Source organism: Chinchilla lanigera, unplaced genomic scaffold, assembly GCF_000276665.1.
Source record: "Chinchilla lanigera isolate Chin_1 unplaced genomic scaffold, ChiLan1.0 scaffold00002, whole genome shotgun sequence".
NCBI classification, from domain to species: Eukaryota; Metazoa; Chordata; class Mammalia; order Rodentia; family Chinchillidae; genus Chinchilla; species Chinchilla lanigera.
The window spans coordinates 37,432,100-37,445,527 of record NW_004955403.1 but is presented as its reverse complement, the minus strand read 5'-3'; the positions used below and the strand labels follow the sequence as shown (position 1 = coordinate 37,445,527).

The 13,428-nt window shown below is 36.1% G+C and overlaps 1 protein-coding gene across 1 annotated transcript in view; it reads left to right on the top strand.

The window, feature by feature from the left end:
• LOC106148356 (palladin-like) overlaps positions 1-11,057 on the top strand; it is a gene marked incomplete at its 3' end in the record, with an annotated part of 182,881 nt that extends 171,824 nt beyond the window's left edge. Inside the window, 2 exon segments of the mRNA XM_013513424.1 lie at positions 8,291-8,410; positions 10,715-11,057. Coding sequence (XP_013368878.1) covers positions 8,291-8,410; positions 10,715-11,057 — 463 coding nt within the window.
• Positions 11,058-13,428: the final 2,371 nt, after the last annotated feature.

Here is a 13,428-nt window from a genome sequence, read left to right as displayed (position 1 = left end):
CTGTGCTGTTTTAATTTGCATTTTTCTAATGGCTGGAGAAATTGAGCTTTTTAAATGTATTTTTGGGCCACTTGTACTTGTTCTGAAATGTGTCTATTCATTTCAGTAGCCTATTTTTTGATTGGGTCTTTTATTTGGGGAAATCTGTTTTTTAATGTATATTCTCAAAATTGACCCTCTGTCTGAGAAATAGCTGGTGAAAATTTTTCCCATTCTGTAGACTGTCTCTTCTCTGTTAGGGTTCCCTTTGCGGTACAGAAGCCCTTTATTTTGATATGATCCCATGTGCTGACTCTTGGTGCTATTTCTGCATGCAGCTGAGGTTCTGCTCAGAAAGCCTAGCCCTATGTCTTCAAAAGTTTCACCTATTTTATCTTCCAGTAGTTTAAGTACTTCTGTTTAACATTTAGTTCTTTGATCCACGTTTTAGTTTAACACATAGGGAGAGATAAGGGTCTAGATTTAATCTTTGGCATGTGGATAGCCAGTTTCCCTAGCACCATTTTTTAAAGAGGCTATCTTTCCTCCAGGGAATGTATTTGGCCCCCTTTGTCAAATATCAGATAGCTGAATTGCCTAGGGTTGTTTCTGTTCTTTATTCTCTTCTACTGATCAACATGTCTGTATTTTTTTGTATGTGTGTGTGCCAGTACCACAAATTTTTATCGCTGAGCTTTGTAATATAACTTAAGTCTGGGATTGTGATGTCTTCTGTTTTGCTCTTGTTGCCTAGGATTGCTTTTGCTATTCTGGGGCTCTTCTAGTTCCAAGTGAATTTTAGGATTGTTTTCTCTAGTTCTTTGAGGAATGCTATTGGTATTTAGAATAGAATTGTGTTAAGTCTATGTATGGGTTTTGGAGGTCTGGTCATTTTGACAACATTGGTTCTGCCTATTCATGAACAGGGTTTGTATTTCCATTTTCTGAAGTCTTCTTCAATCTCCTTTTTCAAAGTACTGTAGCTTTCATTGTAGAGGGTTTTTCACTTCACTTTTCAATTAACAAGTTAATTCCTAAGTGGTTAATTTTTCTTCAAGCTATTATTTATGAATGGTATTTTTCTCCTAATTTCTTTCGTGGTGAGTTCCTTATTAGTTAGTATATAATAACACTATTGATTTTTGTGTTGACTTTGTATTCTGTTACATTACTAAATTTGGTTATTGATTCTTTTTTTAATTTATTTTATAAATAAAAGAAGGAAAATATATTAACAAACAGACATGCATTTACAAAATAGCAGAGGAAAAGTACAAACAATACAGAGTTACAGACAAAGTGGTATGAGATTAACAATGGTTGTTGTATTTCTATTGTAATACAATGGTTGTTGTATTGATATCTTCAAAGTGGTTTCTCAGGAAAACAAATAGAGACATGCAAGATTGATCAAATAAGTAATTATTAACTGTTCCTTTCAGGAAAGCTATAGAAGTTAGTAGTACAACTATTGGTTATTTAATTCTGTGAGTGTTTTGGCAGAGTATTTTGGGTCTTCTATGTAAAAAATAAAATCATCTATATACAATGAGAATTTGACTTGTTTCCTTTCTACACATATCCTTTTTATTTCTTTCTCTTACCTGCTGGTTTTGGCTAATGTTTCCACTACTCTATTGAACAGGAGAGGTGATAGTGGACATCTTTCTCTTGCTCCTGGTTTTAAGGGAAAGCTTTCAGCTTTTCCTCATTTAATATGGATGTTAGCCATTAGTTTGTCAGAAATGGCTTTTATCAGATTGCTAGAAGGTCCTTCTATACATATTTTCCTTATGGTTTTCATCATGAATAGATGTTGGATTTTGTTTGTTTGTTTGTTTTGTTTTTCTTCCAGTACCAAGAATCAAACTCATGACCTGCACTTGCCAGGCAGGCACTGCGCCGCTGAGCTAAATCTCTGGCCCCAGCTGTTGGATTTTATCAAAGGCATTTTTGTGCATCTACTGAGATGATCATATGCTCTCTTTCCCTGTTTCTGTTTATGTGATGCTCCACATTTACTCATTTACATATGTTGAACCATTCTTGCATTCCTGGGATGACACCTACTTGGTTAGGACATATGATCTTTTCAATGATTTTTGCATTCTGTTTGCCAGTATTTTTTTTGTCATCTGTGTTCATTACTGAGATTGGCCTATAGTTCCCTTTTTGGGGTGAACCCTTGTCTGATTTTGAAATCAGGGTAATGCTAGCTTCCAGGAGTGACTTTGGGAGTGCTCCTTCCCTTTCGGTTTCATTAAAGAGTTTGAGGAGTACTGGCATTAGGTCTTCCCCGAAGTTTTATAGTATTCAGCAGTAGTTCCAGTAGGTTCTGGGCTTTTCTGTTTTGGAAGTATTTATTATAGTTGTTATTATTATTATTATTATTATTATTATTACTTCAATTTCATTGCCTCTTATTGAATCATTTCAGGTTTTTATATCTTCTTGGTTGAATTTTGGTAATTAATATGTCTGAAAGAATCTATCCATTTTTTCAGGGTTTTCCAGTTTATTAGAACACAGTTTTTCAACAATCTTCTGGATTTCAAGTGTCTGCTGTGATTTCATCTTTTTTATCAGTTGCATTGATTTGGATCTTTTCTTTCCTTCCTTTGTAAGATGGGCTAAGGATTCATTTATTCTTTTCAAGAACTGGGCCTTTGATTTGTCAGTCTTTTGTACTGTTTTTTAGATTCAATTTCATTAATTTCTGCCATGAACTTTATAATTTTCTTCCTTGTACTAGCTTTCGGTTTGAAATGTTCTTTTTTTTCTAGAGTCTTGAGGTACATGATTAGGTTACTTATTCAGATTTGCTCTGTTTTTGTGAGGCAGGCATTCATAGGTATAAGGTGTCTTAGGTCTTCTTTCATTATGTAGTATAACTTTTTGTATGTTTGTACTGGTGTTACTGTTTGATTCTAAGAACTGTCTAATTTCTTCCTTAATTTCTTCTGTGACCCAGTGGTTACTCACATGTATATTGTTTAACTTCCATGTATTTACATAATTTCTGTGGTTTCATTTGCCATTGATTTCTAGTTTCATTATTATCTGATCATAGGCATGGGATAACTTTAATTATTTTGCATTTACTTAAGCATACTTTTTGGGTTAGTATGTGTTCTGTTTTAAAGGAAGTTCCATGTGCTGCTGAAAGAAATTTATATTCTGTTGTTTTGGGGTGGAAAACTGTAGATAGCTACTAAATTCATTTGTTTGAAGATTTGGTTCAATTCTGATATTTCTTTGCTGATTTTTTGTTTAGGTTATCTGTACTGAGGCCCCTCCACCAAAACTGTGTTGATGCTTACCTGATATTTTATGTCCAGTAGTGTTTGTTTTATGAAGTTGGCCATAGTAGTGTTCAATATATATATATTTCCAATTGTTATCTCTTCCCATTAAATTTTTCCCTTAACCACTATTTTCCAACCTTCTTTGGCTCTTCTGAACAGTTTTGGCTTGAAGTCCACTTTGTCAGAAAATACCACAGCTACTTCTGCTCGTTTTGGGATTCTTGTTGCATGGAATATTGTTTTCCATCCTTTGATTTTTTTTGTCTATTAATTTCTTCTTGATGAAATATATTTCTCACACACAACATAATATGGGATTTTGTTTCTTGATTCATTCTGTCAATCTGTATCTTTTGATTGGAGAATTGAGACCATTCACATTGAGAATTATTACTGAAGGGTATTGACTTATTCCTGTCATTGCATTATTTTTCAGTTGCTTATTCCCTCTTTCACCTCCTCTACTTAATTTCTCATTCTGTCTGGTGTACTCATTCTATTACAAATTTTGGCATTGTTAGCTTCATTGTCTCGTCTGAGGAAGTCCTTAAAAAATTTTTGGAGTGATGGTTTGATGATCTTAAATTTCTTAAGATGGAAAGACCTTATTTCTGTATTTTGAAAGATAATTTTGCAGGATATATCAGTCTGAATTGGAAGATTTTTCCTTTTTGGACTTGAATTGCTTCATTCCCAGCTTTCTTGGTTTTTAAGGTTTTTATTGAAAAATCTGCCATCATTCTAATGGGTTTACATTTATAAATGATTCATTGATTTATATAACAGCTTTTAAGATTTGGCCTTTGTGTTAGCATTTTGAAAGTTTAACTATTTTCTGAATGTGGTTCTTCATGTTCTATATGCCTCAATTGTCTGTATGTTAGATTCTTTCCCCACATTTGGAAATTTTTATGTTATTATTTCTGTAAATAGGATTTTATGCCATTTGTGCTAATAATTTTTCACTAATTCCGATTAACTTTAGATCAGTCTTCCTCTCATCATCTAGCAGCTATTGGATCCATTTTTCATGTTCTTTTATTTTTAAGGTATACCAAGTAATGGTCACTAGCATTAGTTCTATCTTCTAGTTCTTCACACTGATCATTTCTGCTGCCAATACTTTCAGTAGAATTTGTAGCCAGGCATGGTAGCATATGCTACTAACTGAAGCACTCATGAGACAGAGACACGATTACTGCCTCAAATTTAAGGCCAGCCAGTCTGGGCTATATAGTGAGTTTAAGACCAGCCTGTGCAAGACCTTGGGCTGTACAGTAAGTTTAAAACCAGCCTGTGTGAGACCCCATCACACACATGCACACGCACACACACACACACACACACCAAGAAAACCACTTTTAATCTAGATTTCTGTTTGGTACCTTTTCATGAACTCTAATTCTTTGCTAAGCTGGTCATTTGTGTTTTGTATCATTTTGCTTAGCTCAGCTAGCTTTTCATGAGTGTCTCCTGTAAACTCACTGATCATTTGCTTTACTGGTTTCACTATCTGTTTAGTTATATCTTCTTTGAGTTCTCTAGCACCTTATTGAGCTGTTGTTTTAATCTCCTCTTTTTTCGTTTTGAATAATCCAATGATGTGGCTTTCAATTTCCACTCCCTCAGTGCTCCATGGATCAGCTCGGAGGGTGTTAGGAGTTTTTACAGGCATTTTGTTGCCTTATTTTCTCATATTCCTACTGCTTTTTGTTTCACTTTAAGCTGAAATTTGTGAGTCAGCTGTAGTGGAAAGATTTTGTTGCTAGGATGGAGAGCTCTTTAGTTAATGTTGGCTTTTCTGTGATCCACTCTGAGTGCAGCTAATTATAGATCTTTACCTCTGTTCAAAGATTCAGCCACCTCCATTAATTTGATATGGAGGATTCAGTGTAATTGGCTCAGCACCCAAGTACCCAAGAATGGACTAAAATATTGTTAGTAATCCAGAGGCAATCCAGATATTGGCACACAGAGAAAAACCATTAATAGCAACAACTCTGCCACCTTGACAATTGCAAAAAAATCAGCAGCATAATAGTGTCAAAAACAACTGCATATTGTCGTACCATAAGAACTAATAATGCAAAAATGATGGAACATTTAATGAGTTCACACATCACCCTTGCACAATTTAGTGCATGTCCTGCTGAACGGACCACTGTGCTGCTAAACTGAACCAAATTAGCTTTATTTTCTACATAGGTAAACACTGCGGAATCCAGAAAGTTTTGTACAGTGCTGGTCATAAAAGTCCACATTCACACTGGATACACCAAACATGGCTGAAAGGTCTATCTTGATCATAAAATTTAAAGAATACCTTCTGTTACTCAGTGATGAGACATGAAAAAAAAAGAAAACACCACAGTCAGCTGCTACCCTCATGAGTCACATGAGGCTCAGGCTGCAACAGACGAAACTAACTGCTGCAGTACAATCCAGTAAGGTCACATTCGACTGTCCCAAAACATGTTTCAGTCAACTGTGAAAAGACTAGACCTGAGTTTTTAATTAGCCAGTATTTTTCACCATTTTCAGCACAGAAAGTCTTCAGCAATACCATCATTTCACTAAAAGGAAAAATAATGTTTTATATGAAAGTAACATTATTAAGAATTAAAAGTGCCTTTTAATTGAAATAAAGACCGCAGAGCTCTTTTGAGATTGCTATACTTCTTGTGGTTTTCAGACACTGATGCACAAATAAAAAGAATCTATATCTATATATTTATATATAACCTGAGATTATCTCTCCTTTTACATAATTATAGTCTGTTGTCTGTTTGTAATAAGTTGTAGTCTACAAATATCAGCTCAAATATATATTTTTCACATATCTATTTATACTTATATAGATTATATATTTACTTATTTATATTTTATATGTTATATATATCTTTATTTTAAATTCAAACACTCATGAAAAAGTTTTTTTTTTGTTTGTTTTTTGAGATAGGATCTCACTTTGCAGTTCAGGTTGATGTTGAACTCACTATGTAGCCCAGGCTGGCCTCAACCTGGAGGCAATCCTCTTGCTACAGCCTCCCAAGCACTAGGATCGCAAGTGTGTGCCACCACACCTGGCTCACTCATGAAATTTTTAACATAATTATTTAAAAGCTAGAGAATTGTACATTTATTTGTACTTTTTAAATTTTACACCATATATTTGTATTATAAAATATAAAACATAAAAAAGCAATATAGAGGAAAAGATGATAATTCAGGAAGATAGGATTGGCTTTATCTTTATTAGACACAGTAAGAAGAGCTGCAAAACTATAAGAATGGTAGAAAAAGGGCAGAAACATCCTGCCTTTGTGAAAATAAGATAATTACAGTGTATCTCATATTCGATCAATTTTTTATTTATTTTTATTATTTTGTTTTTTTGAGACAGGGTGTCACTATGCAGTTCAGGCTGGCCTTGAGCTCATGTTGTAATTCAGGCTGGCCTTGAACTAAGGATCCTCTTGCCTCAGCCTCCAAAGTGCTGAGATTACAGGCATGTGCCACCACGCCCAGCTCATGGTCAATATTTTTAAAATAGTGCATAGTCAGCTAGAATTGTAATTCCTTCAGAAGTCTGAAATAAACATTAACATTAGTACTTTTTCTTCTTCTTCCCCTCAGGAATTTTTTAACTTACATAAAAACTTTAATTCTACATTGTCTGTCCTACTTGAATCTTAAATTTTAAGAAATTTTTGCAAAATAGCACTTTCTCTTGAACAGTTTCACTTGCAGCTAGCTTAACTGTCTTTTAAGAGAGCACAGTTTTGGAGGAAAGAGAGAAGACAAAACTATCCTCATGGCCTATGGGCACTAAGGATGTCAAGTTTTGGAGTTGGAATAGATCTGGAGATTTTCTAATTCAAATCCTTGTGAGAGTACATGGCTCACCCCCTTAAGAATACAAACAACTTGAGGATAGAAACCATAAATTATAAATTATTTTTCTCATGTCTGCAGCTATACAATATTATGACAACATAATCTTTAAAATACTCAACAAGTAGGCAGATGAATTCTGAAAGCTTTTAGAGCTGTTCCTGGGAGATTTCAGACTTTATCTTGAAAACCTTTCATGAGCTGGGCACAGTGGTGCACACCTCTAATCCCAAGTATTTGAGAGGCTGAGGCAGGAAGATGGGAAGTTTGAGACCAGTTTGGGCAATGTAAAAAGAATCTGCCTCAAAATAACTTTTATAAATAGCTTGGGGTATTGCTCAGTAGTATAGTAGAGTGTTGCCTACCATGTGTGAGATCCAGCTTCAATCTCAAGTATTGTAAATTAAAGACTCTATCTTTCATGAACTTCTTTAAATTTATGATGCAATGTTTTATCTAAATTAGCCTTTAAATATGTGAATTTTTAATATATTTTATTACTTTTTTCTTTATGGTAATAAAAGTATACAATATGAGTCTACCTACTTAAATTTCTGTACAGTACACTATTGTCAACTATCATCAACAATATTGTATAGCAGAAATCTAGAATTTTTTCATCTTGAATATCTGCAACTCAGTCTCTTCTGAACAGCCACTCCTCCTGCCCTTGTTCACTGCTACTCAACTATCTGCTGCTAAGAGTTTGACTAGATACCTTATAAGTAGAATCTTTGTTTAGATATGGTCACAATGTGATATGTGTATGTATGAATTCCCAAGATAAATGTAATTGTTATATATTGTAAGCATATACTAATTAAAAAAACATAAGAGAACAACAGGAAAAACTAAAGCAGATTCTTAGTTCCCCTTTCTTTTCCTTTTTTTTCTTTTTTCTATTGAAATATATAGGAAATCTGCCCTCATTTTCTCTCCAACTCTGTCTTATAGTGTCCTGGTTTTCTATCTCAACTAAAATAAATAAATAATCCCTTTAACTTAACAAAAAAAAAAAATAGAATCTTTGTTGGCAAGGAGGTTGGAAAAGAGGATCTGACTCCTTTAAAATGGCTTGATTGACTGTTTCACTCTGATAAATTCATTTCCAGAGGAGATTTGTACCCTTGTTATTGCTGAGACTTTCCCTGAAGATGCAGGAATTTTTACCTGTTCAGCAAGAAATGATTTTGGATCAGTGACCAGCACTGCCCAGCTAGTTGTCACCTCAGGTATGTGAGAAGGGAAAAATGACTGGATTCTGTTCCCTGTTCTAGTTCCCCGCTCTTTGCTACAGCAGAAAGCAATTGTCCCAGGTAGAGTGTCAGCAGTTAGGAATCCTGGCTGCCATTCCAGGAGTTTCTAGAACAATCAGATGCTTCATCAGAAAACAGAGGCTGTGGAGGAGGGTTGTGGGAGGGGGTGGAATTGGAGGTGACAAGCAAGACAATGAGAATGTAACAACTGAGTACTTTGGGGTATTTTTTTAAAACATGCCACCTTGGTCTTGAAACAATGGAGCTGGTTTCCAAACATCTTCATGATAACTGAGAATCATATTCACCTCAGAAGGTCACCTCTAAATCAGAGGTACAGTCTGTGTTCTCAGCAGTGTAAACATGTGAAAGCCGCAGATACTTTTACAAGTACACCATTGTCTAATTCTCTATTCAAACTTCTGAAAAGGTAATGGAAGATAAATCTGGTATAATTCAGATCAGGTGCAAATCTTTCAATGATACTGTAGCTCATGACAGTATATAACTCTGATATGAAAAATAAAGCCATATATTCTAGTACTGAAATGAATATTTAAAAATATATGGACATTTTCTAAATTCAAAAACTTACCACAAGGGAAGGAAATATGAAACAGCTTTTTGTTTATTTAAGTAATTTATCTGTTTAGTTGACTGCAGAATTTGCCAAAAAATATTTATATGCTTCAGGAAAAGAAAAATTTGTATAAATATTTTAATACAAAATTTATTGAGACATCCTGAGATTAATACAAGGTACCTTTGGCCTCTGCGATTAATTTCAGAGGTGCTCAAAGTGGTGGCCATTAACTTCCATTTATTAGTACAGTGAAATGTTGCTTGGGTAACTTGGTCATTGAGATTGCTACACATGTATTTCCAATTTCTTCTCTAACAGCCAGCAGTGCTGTGAGTTTTCTGCTATATATGACATCTTCTAGAGTCCCCAGTACAAGGGTAACACTATCTGTTGAAAAAACACCACACTATTTTCCTTTTCCTGAAGTGTGTGTACCACTACTGTTGAGCTTCTTGTCAGCTTATGCTGATTTCCTCATCTCTGTTAGTAATCTCATAAAGACTTTTTAAATATCTCTTTGACTGAGCCTACCACCTCAGCAGTAATTCACACTGTAAGGAAGAAGTAAGTCTCTGTTTGAATAAGACAGACTCTGAGAGAACTATTGAATTGTCCTTGATTCCTAAAAGAGGAAGAACTTGGGGCTAGGTGGCAGCAGAGGCACAACCAAAACTGTTTGGGGATGTGAAGAGTCCCAGTTGCAAAACCTTTTTTATCTTAAGTATAGAAATTCCAAGTTTACCTTCGTGGAGAAATGGTTAAATGAATGAGCACTTTAAGTGGTCAAAGGGGACCCCAATATCACAATTGGAGCTACTTAGGGAGTATCCCAGTATTTTGATTTTGAGCTGGCTTGAAGACTTTCCTATCAAATAGTCCCGACAGACTGCAGTGCTCAACAACACAACTGGACTCTGAGTTTCAGTGGCCAAAATTGGTGTGTAACATTTCTATTTCTATTGGGGACAAGTGTACTATAGTCCCAACATACTCAATCAATACTTTCAGCTTTGCGTTCACCTCAGTGAACATTTCTTTGTGCATAGGAGAAGCTCTGATGGGCTCTGGGCAAGGTGAGAAATCCAAAGACGAAATCTCAAGATGCTTTCATTATATTGGGACAGAGGAGTTTTTAAAAAATCTCTTATACTGAGGTACAATTGGGGCAATCATTTGACATGAAGAATACTTTTCAATGAGATCATGACACATTTCATTTGAACTCACAGCTCTATCCCCTTAGCTCTAAAGAAAATCCACAGAAAACTTTTATAGCTTGAGCTACTGTTGTTGATAAACACAGGTAGAATATTCCACTGGCTCCACAGGCTAAAAAGTAAAAGGACAAAACATTATTGGTTGATACCGTTTGTGCTGCCATTTTTTTAACTGAGTCCTATCTTTAGCCGTCCTTTAAAGCTTGCTAATAAATCAGTTGGTAGGTGGTTCCTCCACTTTGGAGCTCAGTCCAGAATTGAGAACAAGTAACAGTTCCTGAAAACAAGCTTGGAAGAGCTGGGCCTCCAGCTAGCAGTGCTTCTGCGTCCAGTGAGAGCAGAACACTACCTCTTCTCTAACAATAAGACACAGGGGTTCTTAGAACTATGACCATGTGAAAATTAGTTTTTGAACTAGTATCTTATTATTTTTTTGAAGTAGCATCTTATTATTTTTTTCATCTCTTTCCCCTCCCTTAGCCAATACAGAGAGCTACAATTACAATACAATGGGAAAATCCAACAACGATCACTTTCCACATTTTCCACCCCCGCCTCCAAATTTGGAGACAAATTCCTTTGAGTTGGCTTCCAAGAAACCATCTGAGAACCAGCAGGTGAACAGCCCTGGTCTTGGACTCAGTATGGCACCCCTTCAAATGCAATTCAGTTCTCCTGAGAGAGAAACTAACGGAGTCCATCCCAGTCATGGAGTAAATGGACTGATCAATGGCAAAGCCAACGGAAGTAAGTCTCTACCAACACCAGCTGTGCTGCTTTCGCCTACTAAGGAGCCACCACCTCTGCTCGCCAAACCAAAACTGTGAGTGTTTCTTAATGGTTTTATAATGCTTTCCGTGTTGCTCCTCAGTTTTCTCTCTCATTAGAAAAAAGTTTTTGCTTGGATTCATCTTGGTGGTAAGTCGCCCCTTCATCAGGCAAATTGTCCCTGATTGATGCAACCCTGCTAACTGGGGTCCTTTAAAAATATAAAAGATACCTAAAAATAAAGAAAGTGAGTGACAAGCTTGGTTAAATCTGCCCTTTGCTAAAAGCTGTAAGTGGTTACGGCTGTGAAAATATCTCTGAGTGGCATGGCCTTCCACCGCGCAGCCAAAGATGCAACCACTCCCCAGGCGGGATGGAAAAGGGGAGGGGTCCCTTGGAGCCTTCTCTTAAAGCATTGCCAAGTGTTTAAAATGTAGGAATTGGTGAGCAGATCTGATAGAGATAAGAGGACAAAATAAAGAGGGTGGGAATTCAGTGTGAAGATCCTGGCCAGGGAAGTGAAACCAGAGCCGGCCGGGCTCGTCAGGAGGAAGAGTGCCCTTCAACAACACAACCTGCTTGACTTTGGAATTCCATGGAGCTACATAGTCCACCTTCATATTTGATTTCCAGTATTTTCTTAGGGTGATAAACCTCGCATGGATGTTTCCATTGGCACCGCACAGCAGAGAATTGTTATGAATGCGGCCATTACAGTGTCAGAGAGAGACAAAAATCCATTAACTCAAAAGTTTCTATCACAGCATAACAGACCTTGAGTTACTGCCCTGACAGAGGGCAGGGGAAATGTAAGAGTCGGATTGAATGTGTGTGTATTCCACCAGGTCACATTTCCATGAGAATGAATTTGCCAGCATCTGGGAAAGTACCTTCTATCTCCTATTATGTTTTTGACTTGGGGCAGGAAGGATTTCTGGAAAATAGGAATTATTGTCTTCTTAGTACTGCACCATCAGTTGTCTTTTCTGTGATTGGCTCATTTGTTAGAAATGTTAAAATTTTTAAGATCCCCAGAGAATGCCTTATATCTGGACATCAATCACCCTATTGTTTATTTCATGAATATCACTAGACTAACCAGCTCAAAAAAGACCATTAGTTAACAAATGGGCAAGAAATTTTATAAAATAAATTTCTCAACAATTTTGTGCTGCACTTTAAAAAAGCTTTCTATTACTGTCCCGCAATGAAGTTCTGGCTGTTTTTTAAGGCAGTGGGGCTACTGACTACATTGTTATACCATAGAGTAAAAGGTGAACACTTCAGACCTGCGTGCCGGGCCCACCAGGGACTGAGCAGGTAAAATGAGCTAAAACATGGCAGCCATAAAAGAGATTTACACTCTTATAGCACCAGCCATAAAATTAATTGCCACTGCTGACTCCTTTCATCTTTGCATTTCGAATATGTACCTGCAGTGCTTTTAACGAAACAAGGGACCTGCTCTCCTGGGAAAGAAAGGATGAATGTGTTTAATGAGTGGGACTGGACCGTGCTCTTGATTAAGTGAAGTGTATCTACTCTAATGACCATCATAAATCGAATATAAGTCACAGGAGAGTAAACATGCGGCGCTGTTAATAGGCATTTACAGCCTTTCTTATCTCAGGCATTTCAACAACTCCTCAGCTTTTAGCTCTCTGTAGTGATGTTGTGGGTGGGGAGGGTCGTACTCACAAAGGACAGATGACACAATCTTGTGGTTATTAAGGGAATGAGGGGATTTAGCACAAGTTTGAAGAGTGACATCATTATTTGCTTATGAGTCAGATTTTCAAGGTAAAAGAAGATGCAAGAAAGGGGATCCTTAGTGTTTGAAATTCAAAGATCTCACTCCTCTGCAATGAGGAAATTTAGGAACAGAGAGAGCAGGCAAGCGCCTGATACAAAACCTGGTAATTTAGAAATACATTTAATTGTTGCAGATTGAACCACTATTTATTTCTTAAAATCTTTGTGTGTTGAAATATTTTCCTAGAGTATCAATTAATAATTTTCTTATTGCATAAATTGCCGGCCATTTAACTAGGTAGAAAATAATAATATATATAATATATATATATTATATATATTCCCATGATTTATAACTTACTGGGTTTTATTTTAATTACAAAATAAATAGATGCTGATGTGAGAATTCAAATAATACAAACACAATCAAAGAAAGAGTCCTTGCTCTCTGCTTTCACCTCTTCCAACACACCTTCACCAGGTCACCCGTGCTACTGGTTTGTTCTGAGGTCCAAACTGCTCTCTCTGTCATCAGGATGATTCAGGAGAAGATTTGCTCATTGTTTAAAACATTGTGTGAGCTGATGGGGAAATCCCATAAAATGACATCAGCAAATAATTGAGTAATTGATGGCTACAGGTAACTGCCAAGTAAAATTGTTACACATCTTTCT